This window comes from Lissotriton helveticus, chromosome 3_1, assembly GCF_964261635.1.
Source record: "Lissotriton helveticus chromosome 3_1, aLisHel1.1, whole genome shotgun sequence".
NCBI classification, from domain to species: Eukaryota; Metazoa; Chordata; class Amphibia; order Caudata; family Salamandridae; genus Lissotriton; species Lissotriton helveticus.
The window spans coordinates 1,569,408,968-1,569,423,695 of NC_136061.1; the positions used below are offsets into that span (position 1 = coordinate 1,569,408,968).

General features: G+C 39.7%; 1 protein-coding gene across 1 annotated transcript in view; it reads left to right on the forward strand.

Annotated features, from left to right (window-relative positions):
* The first annotated feature begins 11,295 nt into the window (after positions 1-11,295).
* Positions 11,296-14,728, forward strand: part of LOC144823639 (nicotinamide N-methyltransferase-like) — a 76,806-nt gene continuing 73,373 nt past the window's right edge. The window contains exon 1 of the mRNA XM_078682326.1: positions 11,296-11,512. Within this exon, the coding sequence (XP_078538452.1) occupies positions 11,365-11,512 (148 nt within the window). The 5' untranslated portion in view covers positions 11,296-11,364. The remainder of the gene's footprint in view (positions 11,513-14,728) is intronic.

A 14,728-nucleotide genomic window follows, 5' to 3' on the forward strand; every position in this document is an offset into this window, starting at 1 on the left:
CAGACAGCTCACACCCTAAATATCTAATCAACAGCATACCTTATGGCGAGATGCTGCACCTTAGACGGGTGTGCAGCAATGAGGTTGATCTCAAAAAGCCTCAGGAGCTCAGTAAATCCAGGTTTTTAGACAGGGGATATTCTCCTAAAATCATAAACCAAGCTATCTCCAAATCAACAACCATGAGTAGAGATGAGCTCCTTAGAGATAAACAACTGGACAAGGTCCCCAATTCACAGATCACATCCGGTACTGGTCAGATCACCAATGAATTTCACATGATTATGGGTAGGGCTCCCGGTTTTATGGTATTTTTTTTTTTGCCATTTCCCCCTGTATTTATCCATATTTATTTTTTAGGCATTTTAATTGTATTTATCCACATTTATTTTTCCCACAAGTAAAAGACGACGCTACAGCTAGTATTTTTCCACATTTATGTAAATTGACAATGCACATATGCACTTGTTTGTTATTGGTCAACACAATACATTCATCTGATAACTTTGCCGTTCGCAGAATGTCCCAAATATGGCTAAAAGTGCTTTCAAACGCCATTTGTCTCAGAGCCTTGCAGTTTCTGCATCGGCACAGAGTGCCACATCCTCTCCCACACTGAACACCAGACTGCCCTACTGAGAGAAACTCACACTGCCTTCATCTACAACCCAATTGTGCTGCTCTGGTAACACCGGGAAGCAACTCAATTCACATTATGCACTAGACAAGAATAATATGCTTCCGGAAAAAACATGTCTGTATGTGCCCAGCACTGCTTTCTAAACTGCACGTTATCATTTTTGAATTGGGAAAAACTAATATCATTGCAAGGCCCACAGTGAAGATAATAGAGCAGGAGGGGAGGGGAGCAGGCCGAGTACATGCTGTGACAGCTCTGCACTTCCTTCCAGAGCTGGGGCGTTGGCGGTGCACCGAAAACGTAAGCAAAAAACCTCCCCCCTTGGACTGAGGGAAGCTAGCCTGACACAAAAGGCAAAAAGGCAACGAGAGGTGCGAGCGGGGCTCATTTTACTGTCCCTCCGATTTAAATCTGTACAGACGTGTCAAGTTGAATGGTTAAAAGCGTGATTGATGCTGTATCACACCAGAAGGCACTCGGTAGGGGGATCTAGCACCAGGCCCGACTGGAGCAAGCCCCAATTCATAGTTCACATTCAAACATTCTTAAATATACAGCGAATGGAAAGGCCTGTTATCATTAAAGTGTAATCCTGCTGTGATTTAAAATAAGTCACTCTATTGGGCATCATAGTTTAGGACTGAGCCTTTTCTAACATTGAAATCTATATTATTTCCCTACTCTCCCTTTACATACATTGTATTGAAGGCATTGACAAAAATACAGTTAGTGGGCGTTTGTTAAAGCTTTATTTATTTGGACTGCGCGAAAGTTGTTATAGTAACATGCACATGATGTGCCCTAGTTCATGCTGATATATTTACAAACAGCCCATGCCCCGATGCACTCAGCAATTTTCCGAAGGCTTTTGGCCTTTGGGGGCTTCGGGGGCTCTGATCTCTGACTCTGCTCTGCTCCTCACTGACTCTTCCCACAAAGGAACTGGATGCGACTTTCTTTGTTAAAAACACCCGAGTACTTCACTTGTCTTTAAAAGACCATTCACTTTTAACGAGGCCTTGTTTTTTTAATGGCTTTTTCTCACCCCATAAATACTGATAACACCAATCCGGAGGCGATACTTACAATGTGAGCAATCACCATGCCTGTTTTTACAACTCTCTGCTGGAGCAGGGCAGCGCCACAAAATGTGCTAGTATTTTCCCGTTTTTACATATAAATACAGACAAAGGAAAACTTGTTTTCCGTCTGTATTTATTTGTAAAAATCCGTTTAAACGGAAAACCGGGAGCCCTAATTATGGGTTACAGTAGGCAACACAAATCCATCCACAAGATTATACAATCTAGTTGGCCTTTGGTATTGAATGACCCGGTGATTGGACACATGCTACCACAGAGGGTGTCCATCACATACAGTAAAGCCCCATTGATGAGAGACAGTGTGGTTACAACCAACCCTGAGATCATTGACAATTCCACCTGGTCACATACCCACAAGGGATTCTTTAAGTGCAAGATGTGTAAAGTGTGCATTCACGGAATCTACACAGGTACCTACTCCACCCCGTTTAGTGACAGGAAATACAGAATACAGAAACTACTAACTCATAAAACTGAATATGCCATCTATGTGCTCATGTGCCCATGTGGCCTGAAATACATAGGCAGCACCAAGTTTCAAGTTCACAAACGGGTCCTACAACATCTTCGCGCAATCACAAATCAGGACAATACATATCCAGTAGCTCGACACTTCAGGGAGTTCCATCAGTCTAATAATAATGAACTCAGCTACTTTGTGATTGCCGCTGTACCCCCTAGCAGACATGGTGAAGACAGGGACCATAAATTGAGAAAGCTTGAAACTTGATGTATTTTACAACTAGATACCATGCACCCAGAAGGTCTCAATGTAATGGAAGACCTATACACATGCATTTAAAGAGAAATTTTAATACGGTCATGTCACATGTTTTTAGGCTTTCTGCTGTTTGTTATCCCATAAACCTTGATCTCCATGGGTTATGAGACATGTCAATGAGGCACACTATTTTTTTACACCAGTTTTATGCAATGTATCCGTAAATATTTATATATTTATTATGTATTTATACAGATATATATTCATTTATTTATATTTGCATTGAGTATTTGAGAATATGTGTATATGTATATTCATGATGTGATCTATGGTTCAAGCATCTTTGCTCAGCATATTTGCACAAGCCTATTTTGCACATGAACTTTGCACTATACCTCTAGATCTTGGTCAGAGAACAGCACATACAACATGATCTGGCAGATATGTCCTACACCCTATTGCAGAATCTAGACCTCTACTATCAATGCTGCAACACACCAAAGGGTCAGGACAGACCCCAATTTTCCATTGTGACGCTGTCATTTCGATATACCTTCAACGACCATCACAATATTTTGATGGTCCCTGCCACTCTCTATTTCAGCAATATTTTCATAAGAGACCAAATGGGCCCATTAGGATGATGGGCGGACTTTGTCCGCCCGCCATCCCATCTTAGAAAGGGACCGCCCGCCATAAGGGTGGGGGTCCCGTGGGGGAGATTAGGATGCAACCGCCACAGTGGCGGGCGCATCCTGTATTTTTAACATTGCACCGCCCACCGCAATACTAAGAATACATGTTGTGCATTTCAAAGCACAACGTGACAGGCACCGCGCGGTGCCTGCCACGTTGTTCTTTGAAATGCAGGGGGGTTCCATAGGTACCCCCCATGTGCACCCTCCAACCCCCTGGAGTCCCTGGGGGCCCGCAACGGTCCCTGCAGGTAGACTTCTCATGCCTTTCCATGACAGCAATTCCGCCACGGAAAGGCATTCCCCAGCGCACATTGTAATATGGCTGGCGGTGTCAAACAGACACCGCAACCATATTGCAGCCTTTTCCACCCCGGTCGCAAGGCGACCAGGGTGGAAATGCGGTGGACGGTCTTTCCGCCCGCCGCGGACCCCCACCCATAATAATATGGCGAGGGGTCATTCCTGCAAGGATAGCGGGCGGATCGCCCCCGCCAGGCCGGCGGTGGCTACCGCCGACCTGGCGGGGATGATCCGCCCGCCATCTTAATGGGGCCCCAAGTTCCACACTTGATACAAGTTTGAGATACATATAGTACGGAGCGTACCTGGTAATCTGTACCGTTATGAGTTAATACTTACGTTATGAGTTAATACTTGAAAAAAAATAGGTCAACCTTTAATGTGAACAATTTGTTATTTGCACGTTGGCAGTTTTTCAAGCACTCACGATTCACTAAATCACTATACCAGTAGGTTTTGGACCATTGACTCACCACAGATTCCAAGAGTAATTTTGCGACTCGTCATGATTTGATTTTGTCAGACAAGAGGTAGCTCGAGCAGTTCCAAAACCATTTATTGGGCATACTAGACATGTGGGCATTACAAACATAGTACTTATACAAATTATCTGCATTGAACATGTTTGGAGTTAAGAACACAGGTCCAGTTGTGAAATTCCGATTTTAGAATTTTATCCCAGTTTTAATATCTAAAGTATTTTACCATTATACAGTAACGTTGCAAATTGATTTTTTCTATCTCCATCTAACTTCTGGTCATGTGATGTTTCTATTTCTTGGACTGTCACTTTAAAAAGCACAAAAAATATTCCACCATGTTATGTGAACAAGGCTCGAGGGAGTCGAAACGTGTAATGATGACCACTGAGTAAAAATCACAATTTTGCACTTATCTTGGGTCCGTGTCTGTTTTTGGTGTCCGGTATTTATGGAAAAAAGTTATATATATATCCTGCCCACCGGCACTCTACATTACAGCGTCGCCTCGAGACCCGGAGCTGGATTACTGCATTCTGGGTCTCATAGTTTGTGTACCTACAGTGCGCTCTACAAGAGACGGGGCAGACAATGGGAGGAGTAGCCATTCGACCAGCAGCAGGACACTCTACAGGTGTGGACACTTACCCCTTTCTTTGCTTCCACTTGGCGCTGACGAAGGCACACATTGCCGAAATGCATCCGCCTGAAGTGATGGTTTGAAATAAAGTGTGCTCCGATTGTTCCCCACCGAGGCCTCCGCCTTTCTTTCTTTGGAAGGGTATTTCTTGGATATTTATCGCGCTTGCCAGTGGCGCGTTTGGAGGCCCCCGCATTTGCAAGAGGCTTGACTGCTTCGGGCATCTGCTCCGGCGTTCTGCTCCAATCAAGGTATTGACTCAGTCTATGCCCACCACGAAGCCCAGGTCGGAGAGAAGTGGTGACGAGGACATGGCTCCTCGCACAGGGCTAGCTGCATTGCTGCCTGCCCCCACGGAAATGACACTTGGACTAAGAGGTTGATGCGGTAATGGGGACGGAAGGAGACTCTTGCTTTCAATGTGTGGGGACAAGAGAGAACAGCGCACACCGTCCTGCTCACCGGCACTCTACATTACAGCGTCGCCTCGAGACCCGAAGCTGGATTACTGCATTCTGGGTCTCGTAGTTTGTGTACCTACAGTGCGCTCTACAAGAGGCGGGGCAGACTATGGGAGGAGTAGCCATTCGACCAGCAGCAGGACAATCTACAGGTGTGGAAACGTACCCCTTTCTTTGCTTCCACTTGGCGCTGACGAAGGCACACATTGCCGAAATGCATCCACCTGAAGTGATGGTTTGAAATAAAGTATGCTCCGATTGTTCTCCACCGAGGCCTCCGCCTTTCTTTCTTTGGAAGGGTATTTCTTGGATATATATATATATATATATATATATATACACACACAACCTTTTGTACAGCTATGTTTATGACATTGATATTTTTTTCTCAATATTTTTGTACTTACCAGTTTTAAATATAGGCTATGGATATTTTTTACATCTATATTTATAACTCAATATTGTGGTATGTGGATATTTTAGGTGTAATTATTCTGTCAGTGAACCCACTACACATCTCTACTCAGCTTCCACAAAATAAATTGAAGACCTGGAAATTGAAGACCTGGCTGTTCATTTGGAGCTCCACTTGGCCTACAGTCCTGTTTCAGAGACTAGATACCCTCACGGATGATAAGTTTTGCTCTACAAATCAACAACATAACATAACATAACTACTTTAGATGTATTCCACTGAAATTTGGTGCAAAAGGAGAGTGTTTTGGCTTTTCTTTCTTTCTGTGTAATTCTACAGGGTGAACTTTGCTGTGCAGACTCTTGAGGTACAGAGATCCCAGGTCATGTCAGTTGGGTCTGGACTCTGCTATTGTCAGCATTTTGGTGGCGTTCTCCTTACTATAATAAAATGTTGAACTTTTTCTGTTGGTCAGATTATTTCTTGAAGTGAGAACAAATCAGAGGGTCCTGAACATAGCAGGATTCGCTGCTGAAAAGAAAACCATCAGTGCCCGGAAGAATTGTTTGTTTGTCTGTGGTTCTGCAGAAACAGGTTGAGATGAGTTTCTCCCACAGGAACCTGTGCCTGGTCTGTTATGAACTATCCAAGAGAAACTGTGACCTTGGGGGTCATCAGCTAAGGCGTTAAATTTAGTTTCTACATCATCTTTTAAAACATGGACTACTTCTGTATTTGGGTAAAATGATGTTTTCAGGACAGAAGGCATTTTCCTAAAAAATGAACAGCTCTAAAACAAGTCTCTAGGAAATTTTCCTTAGTTTCAGGAAAAAAGTAATTTTTACCCTCAGTGTATCCTTTTCAAAAGGCCATCCGAGTCATAGTTGTATTGAAAGTAACACAATGGAAGATGCTTTTAATGGGAATTAATTTCGAATCCTTCTGTAGCCTCTCTTCATCGCTACATTATGTTTCCCTCATTGTTGCCCTATTCGGATCAATAAAGCGATCTTTATTTAACTAAATAATTTTTGAGCTTTTTATCATGCTTATTTCATAACTTTAATGTTGTGTTTATATGACCAGGCAGACCAGGATGTATAGGGCCAAGGGTTCATTTGGAATACCTCAGAGATATATGCTTTACGTTTAAGAGCTGGATTGTCTAAGTTTGTGGCAGTTCTGACACTGATCTAACCATTGTAAACCATACAAGGTTAACAAGCTAACTTCTTACATCCAGCAAGTGAGGAATTATGAATTGTTGATGTGTGTTCTGTAACCTTTATATTATTTAAGGTACTGCCAATTTCATGTCAAGATACTATACTTAGACTGAATTTAAAAAGTTTACTACTTTGTATGTGTGCTGTACAATGTAACATGCATACATAGTCGCAAACGAAAGGAGAAATGAAAGAATTTCTCCTTTTAACACCTGTTTCAAGTAGCATTACTTTTGGGTGCAAAACCCTGCCTACTAGTGTTAGTAGATCGGGTTTTGCATACAAAACCATGGGTTGTAGCATGGGAACGCCCTAGTACCACCCATGGATCACCCTCTTGACATCCCCTTGATGCAGAGTAACTCAAAGCAGCGCTTTGCTCTGGTTTTTGTTAAATTTTCTTACAAACCAACACAAATACAAGTTTGTGTTGGTTTGTAAATCCCCAAAAATATTTTACTTCAGATCTGCATTAAAAAGTAATGCAAACCTGCGCGAAACCGTTCTAAATCTGGCCTTAATTTCATGTACTTATGAGGGTAAATAACAAATTAAACAAAAGAAAGAGCCTCCACAAGCCAAGGGGAGGCAGCACCGTATTAAACAGGAAAAGAAAAGATCCCCTTTTGAAAATAAAGTTTTACACTCATGTTCTACAAACACTTATTCAAGCACTATTCTGGCTTACACAACACAACCTGCCTTTTCAAGGAAAACCAGTACCACAACTATATATTGTGGTACTGGTTTTGCTTAAAAAGGCTGCAGTGTGGTGTAAGTCTGGGTAGGCAGACAAAATATCGATTTTTAAATATCGACATACAATAATGTCGATGTTTAAATATCGAAGGGACAGAATATAGAAGTTAAGTAATATTGATATTTTTAATATCGATGGGACAGAATTTCGAAGGTAAGCAATATCGATTTTGTTAATATCGATATTAGTAATATCGATTTTACTAATATCGACGTTAGTAATATCGATGTTATTAATATCGATTTTTGTATGATTTTTATGTATATTATTATGTATTTAATATGTAATTTAAGTACATTTTGTATTTTAGTACCATAGCGGGTTGTAGGTTTATAGAGGAATAGGGTGGGAAGTAATTTAATTATACTAAATTAATTATGAATTTTAAGGATTGATAAATTAATTTTAATTAATTGGTAATTAATTTTTATGAACTGGTAATTCATTTTAATTAATTGATTAATTGATAATTATGTTCTGTAGCGGGTTGTGGGTTTATAGGGGAATAGAGTGGGAAGTAATTTAAATGTCATTAAGTAATAATTTATTTTAATTAATTGTTTTTGTTAATTATATTATTGTTAATTAATTATTCATTGGTAAATAATTATTTTTAATTTGTAATTAATTTTTATTAATTGATTAATTGATAATTATGTTCTGGAGCAGGTTATTGGTTTATAGGGGAGTAGTAATTTAAATGTAATTTAGTAATAATTTATTTTAATTAATTGTTTTTGTTAATTATATTATTGTTAATTAATTAATTGGTAATCAATTTTTATTAATTGATGAATTGATATTTATGTTCTATAGCGGGTTATGGGTTTATAGGTAAGTATGGTGGGAATTAATTTAAATGTAATTAAGTAATAATTTATTTTAATTGATGGTTTTTGTTAATTATATTATTGTTAATTAATTATTAATTGTTAATTAATTATTATTAATTGGTATTTATTATTAATTTATTTTTACTTAATTATTCATTGATAATTATGTTTTTAATAATTATGTATTGTATTTGTAAATAGTTTGGATTTATTTAATAATGAATTTTTTAAAGTATTTTAAAATATTAATTTATTTAAAAGCATGTTATTTTTAACTTCTACGCTATCTAACACTTTCCCCACTGTTGCACTCTCTGAAGTAGGAATAGTAATTGTTACCCCTACACTATCCAACACTTTCCCTACTGTTGCACTCTCTGGAGTGGGAATAGTAATTTTTACCCCTACACTATCCAACACTTTCCCCACCGTTGCACTCTCTGGAGTTGGAATAGTATTTTTTACCCATACGCTATCCAACACTTTCCCTACTGTTGCACTCTCTGGAGTTGGAATAGTAATTTTTACCCCTACGCTATCCAACACTTTCCCTACTTTTTAAAATTTGTTTTACATTTTTATTAATTTTTATTTATATCAATATTTTATGTGTATAGATGTATTTGTAATTTATAATATTTTAAATTATTTATAATTTATTAAATTATTTTTTTAAAGTTATTATTAAGGAAGTATACATTATGTATTATATGTATGTTTAATTACTTTTTTTATTAAATTATGTATATTGTTTATTATTTTTAAATATTATAACATGTTTAACTATGTTTATTACATTTATAAGTTGTATTTAATTAATTTTACATATTAATATTTCTTTTAAAAAGCAATATTTTTTTATTACGATATTTTTTACATCAATATTTTTGTACTTACCTTGTTGGAGATAGGATGTCAATATTGTTGACATCGATATTTTTGTTGCGATATTTTTGTAGGTCGATGTAGGTCGATATTTTGTTTATCGACATTTCGTCAGACATTCGTAAGTCTGAATGGTCCTTGAATAAGCGTTTGCAGAACATGAGTGAAAAACTTTGATTTCCTAAGGGGAGATACTATTTTACTGGTAAATAACCAATTACATTTTTCAGGTGGCGTGACATTATACTTTATTAAATCAAACGCAAGAGATCCTGAACTCTTGTGTTTGAAGTTTTTCTCATATGTCATAAAGGAAACCGAGGCTTAATGAAATGACATTTTGGTGCAGGATAGCGCATGAGATTAGACCGTGGGTGGCAGGCACAAGTCACATGAAAGCTCGTCTGGTTTTGGACTCAAAAGTCCAAGAGAATCCAGTCACGGCTGGCATGGCTTGAGGGTGGCAGGGTTGAGGGGGGGGCAGGTGTCACGCAGGGGGGAAGGGAGGGGAGTTCGGAAATTAAAACAATACAAAAACTTATCTCAAGGCTGGGTCCCGCATCTTCTCAGCTCCTTCTCTCCAGCCTCGAACTGGAACAGGAAGCAGGCAGCCAGGCTCCCTTCCCTGAGCCAATCACAATGCTGCAATGCAGCGTTGTCATTGGTGTGAGCGCTGTGACACGGCACTCAGCCAGGGGCTGGAGGGGTGGGCATGTTCTCCATGCAGGCTGTAATGCAGCCTGCATGGAGAACAGGGAATTGTGCATGAGTGGTTTGGGTGGTCCGAGAGGGCCGACCAAACAGTCATTGCTCACTTAGGAGTGAACAAACCACTCCTCCCCTGCCATGCTCAGAGAACAGAGAAGCCCCGCCCACCTGCCCACCGCACTTCTGCAGGACACAAAACATAAAATGACAATAACTCTAAGTTAATGTCGTTTTATGTTTCTCAGTGCTTAAAAGCAGTGGGGCGATGCTCCAACGCCATAGTGGAGGAGCTGCCCCTGAGAGAATCTCGAGCTGAGCCAGAGCCCGTCTTTTGGCTCGAGCCTAGCTCAAGTACCCAGTAGCTCACCCACCTCTGATATGTACACACCAAACTATTGTACTTCTTTGAACTATACAATCTTTGAAGGTTCACACTTTTAGCACATATCATTTTATGTTATGCATGCTTGGTTGTACTGTATTATAATGAACAATGCTATATTATTGCAGAACACTTGCAACAAGCTCTCTTATGTGAAGGATTGGATAAATTCATGAGGTCTCCATTATTTTTGTCTCCCTCCATAAAACCAAAGGAGGCAAATGTGAAATGGGTATTCTTGGTGATTTATTAGCTCCATGTTGTAATTTTCTTTAGGAGTTTTGTCACCATGAGTGAAGGCACCCTACCATGCTGCATTTGTGTCCCATTTTACTCATAAATTGAGAACTATTTTATTCGCAATGTAACACAGGACCACATTTTTACAAAAAGGCCTGGAAGGATGCTCGTCCTGAGGAGGGTTGTCGCTCTCTTTTTTTTCAGTTTTATATAGAGCGAACCTATTGGGACCCTGTCTTCACCAACTGGCCTCTAACGTCTTCCCTGAACTCCCTGGCGGGGAGTCTCTGGCACATCATCAGAGCTCTGAACTAAGTAAATGGGAGTTGTAGCGCTCTACAAAACAACTTTACTACTAAATAATTCTATAAAAGATAAAGTATCCCTATTGCAAACATTTGTCTCAAAATATGTTTTTCCACTCGTCATCATTTGCTAAAATGAAAGGTCTGTCCTAGAACTGTATGCAGAAGGCGCGTTTATGAGCACTCCCATATTCTGTACATCTCAGGGCACCTAACATTTTCTCAAACAGACTTCTCCGAAGCAATAAACTAAAATCAAACACCAGATGAGGAGACTGCACTGATCCGGTAAACAGTGCAGATGAAAATAAACAATGGATATGCATGCAAATCACTGATGAGCGATGCCAGCAGGCGCACGAGACAAGAATTAAGGAAGGTGACTCACTTCCCATGAAAAGAATAGGGATATACTGCAGACGTGAAGATTAAACGATGTGTGCACATGACATATAAACCCCTAGAATATCCCACCGGAGCATCTTAGCTCTGACATTTTCACTCTGGAGGAAGTGTTTGTGAGATCGTCACATAAATTAATTAGAGTACACCATTTATAGCTGTAAAGATGGCATCAGGGCTGACTGTGATGGAATTTCATCAGAAATATTTTGACCCAAAAACCGTTCTTTCAAAATATTTCATACCGGAAGCTGAGTTAAAGCAGGATATATTCACCCAGCGAGGTGAGCGCTTAGCCAGATTCTTCTGTACGGGTAAGTGTAGTCTTTTTCTTATTTTTACTGCTTGTGATCAATGATATGATGTGCACAGCAAGTACCTACACTTTTTGAAATAAAGCGAACAGTATTGAAACATAGATAAGCCCCTTACCTGCTGGCCCTCTTCCACCCAGTGCTGAGCCCTTTTTTGGCTATTTGGGATAGTTTTCGGTTAGGCCCCTGTAACATTTTGTCCACATAAGGTATCCACGTCAAATTTACGTCCTATTCTTCCAAGATCCTGAGGATTCTAAAAGTACCCAGGGTTTTTGGATTCCCCTGGAGGGGACCCAGAAATTAGCGGAAAATACAGCTACATTTGGGGTCTTGGGTGAAAAATTTGAAAAAAGTGCTGAAGAAGAAAGCGCTATATGTTTCCCTGCAAATGGTACCAATAAAGCGTTTGTGGTGATAACATCACAATTTTCCCAGCTTTCAGGAACAAACAGACTTTTTTCAGAAAACCAAAATGTTCTACACAGTTTTGGCATTTTAGTGGGACATAGCCTATTTTTTTTTATTTTCTGGGCTTTCACCCTCCTTTCAGCTAGTGCTAGAAATTGATGTAAAACCAATAACGGATCCCAGAAAGCTATATATTTTCAAAATGTAGACAATATGTAGAATTCAGCATGGGGTCATTTTTGTAGATCCTTCAAGGTTTTCTTATAGAAAGTAACAGTTCAAATTAAAACATGTTGAAAATTAGTTGCAAAAAACTGCTATTTGTGTCTGCATTTTCACCTGTAACTTCTTCTAAGTGTGACAAATTTTTACAAGCAATATTCCTTTTTGTCCACTGTACCCTTATGGTTGCAGGGGTATATAGGACCTGTAGGTTCACCAAGAATCCGAAGTGCCCAGAGCCAATAACTGAGCTGCACCTTGCTATGGTTTTTCATTGTGTACCGTGTATTAAGCAACTCACGTGGTAAAATAAAAAGTGTGAAAAATAGATATCAGGGAAAACTATGTATTTCCAAAATGGGAACAACATATGGAGTTTAGAAGCAGTGTTTATTTGCACAACTCTGTATATGTGGGTACCCATACCATCATGTGAATTAGAGGGCATTTTTGAAAACAAATTATTTTTTACACGCTGTCTTACATTTGGAAGGGATACATGCATAGAAAGTCAATTGGCAAAAACACTTGTTCAACTATTCTGTGTTTCTGTAAGTCTCTCAGTAATAATAGTATCTCACTTGTGTGGGTAGGCATAGTGCCTGCGACAAGACATGCCAAGTGGAATAACAAAACTTGAGGGGGCCCCGCTGCAAGGTACGTGGAGTGCCCCCTCCATTCTCTGTGCCAGTCAAGAGCTGGGGATCACCCAGGCCATAATAAAAGGATTCCGGTTCATCCATCCATCCATACACTCTACCCGCACCCCTATGAAACCCGCAGTTATGCTTTTCCGCGCACTTTTAAAACCACCCCTCGGATGTCACTGTGATCCCATGACCACCGCCCACTGCTCCCCTGTCCTCCACTGACAGAAAGACTGATGGCCAGTCCCCATCTAACCACTACCTACCAATACAGACAGAGCCTTTCTGCTGCTGCCCTCCCCAATGCCACTGAGGTAGTTTAAAATATGTTAAACAATGTTTTCAACTGACCACCCCAAAATAGTTCTTCCTGCTTGCCTTTACGGCACCAAAGCCATTCCTGCTACTTTTCATCTTTGCATGATGCACATAATAATATTAAATGTGCAAAGGGTTTTATTTTTGTTTCCTCTCGCCAACATTAATTTACAATATGTACCCCATTAAACCATACCTCCTGTCAAAGGCAAACCTGATTTATGTGTAGCAACAGTCAACAAGTACCCCAATAACAAACACTGGAGAGAATGCGCGATTCATGTAATTAAACCAACAGTGACAATGTAGCATTTCCCCACCCAATGTCAGCCCAGCGAAGTCTGCAACCGCACAGTAGCCATCAATACTGGCAACATCTAAAGCCCATTTCCACTTCCTTTCATTGGAAGCTCTTAGTAGGTATACCTATGCCTTCTGGGAGGCATCTACCACAGACTACAACATTCTTGGTCTCCCTAGGACTAACCAAATGCTGTCAGTGAAATCTTCTCTTCACCCTTCCTTACTAATAACTTATGGAGGATAACAAGAAGAAAATTATAGTATTTTCTTATACAAATAGCGTAACAATCACTTGCCGCCTGCAGTCCTCACCAGATGCACACATATCAATATTCTTCTATCGCACCATCCTGGCAACCCTTTTATAATCTGGAGATGTTTTCTATCTCTTCTGTGAACTGGAAAAAGCAATACCTTGCACAAAAACAAGACCTTTTAAAATCTTTGCTACTTATACAGGCTGGCAAAGCATTTACCAACTGTCCTAAAGCAAACAGGTAACTCATTCTAGGACTGGAATTACAGCTTAGAAGTGTGGAAGTTAATACTGAGAAGTAGGATGATTCTTCCCTGCATACGCACACAATGCAACAATACAATTTAGCTTAACAATTTGTCCGAAATGTACCGGAAGGTAAAGAAACAGCCCATATTATTTTTACAAAGAAAAATAGACAATCGTCAACTTTTTACCCCATGACATAAAAGCCTTAGCATGCACTGCTTGTCAAAATCTATGCAAATTCTACCACACACAGCACATTTTAATATCTCATAATTCCATGCCACACAATTCAACTAGAAATAATTTAACACTACAACATTCCATACCACATAATTACAATCCTAAAAATTTAAAAACACACATTTTCACTTCACTCCACACCACCTAATTCCACATCACATTTTTTTTAAACAAACTTTAATAAGCACTGCATAGTGATTTCAAGTTGTCATAACAAATCTAGCATGGTATTTCCGTTTTTGAATTGTAACACAGATTTCCTTTATGGAGATGAGAGATCTTCCTATATATTTCAAAATTAATAGGACAAGCTTGTCTCTATAACAAGACAATAAAGAGATATAAGTGCATACATAGGATACAAATTCCGTTCAGTATAATACAAACTATAAACTTAAACAACCCATTAATATCACCCCGCCCCCCACCCTCCCTCCTGGCCTGTTGGTTTCTATATGCCATACGACCTAGTGTGTGTGTATATAATACTTGCTGCGAGTCACTCCTAGTGAGCAATTACAGTGGGGATTGTGACCTTTACCAGCCCTTGGGTTCGAGGGTCGCGTTCAG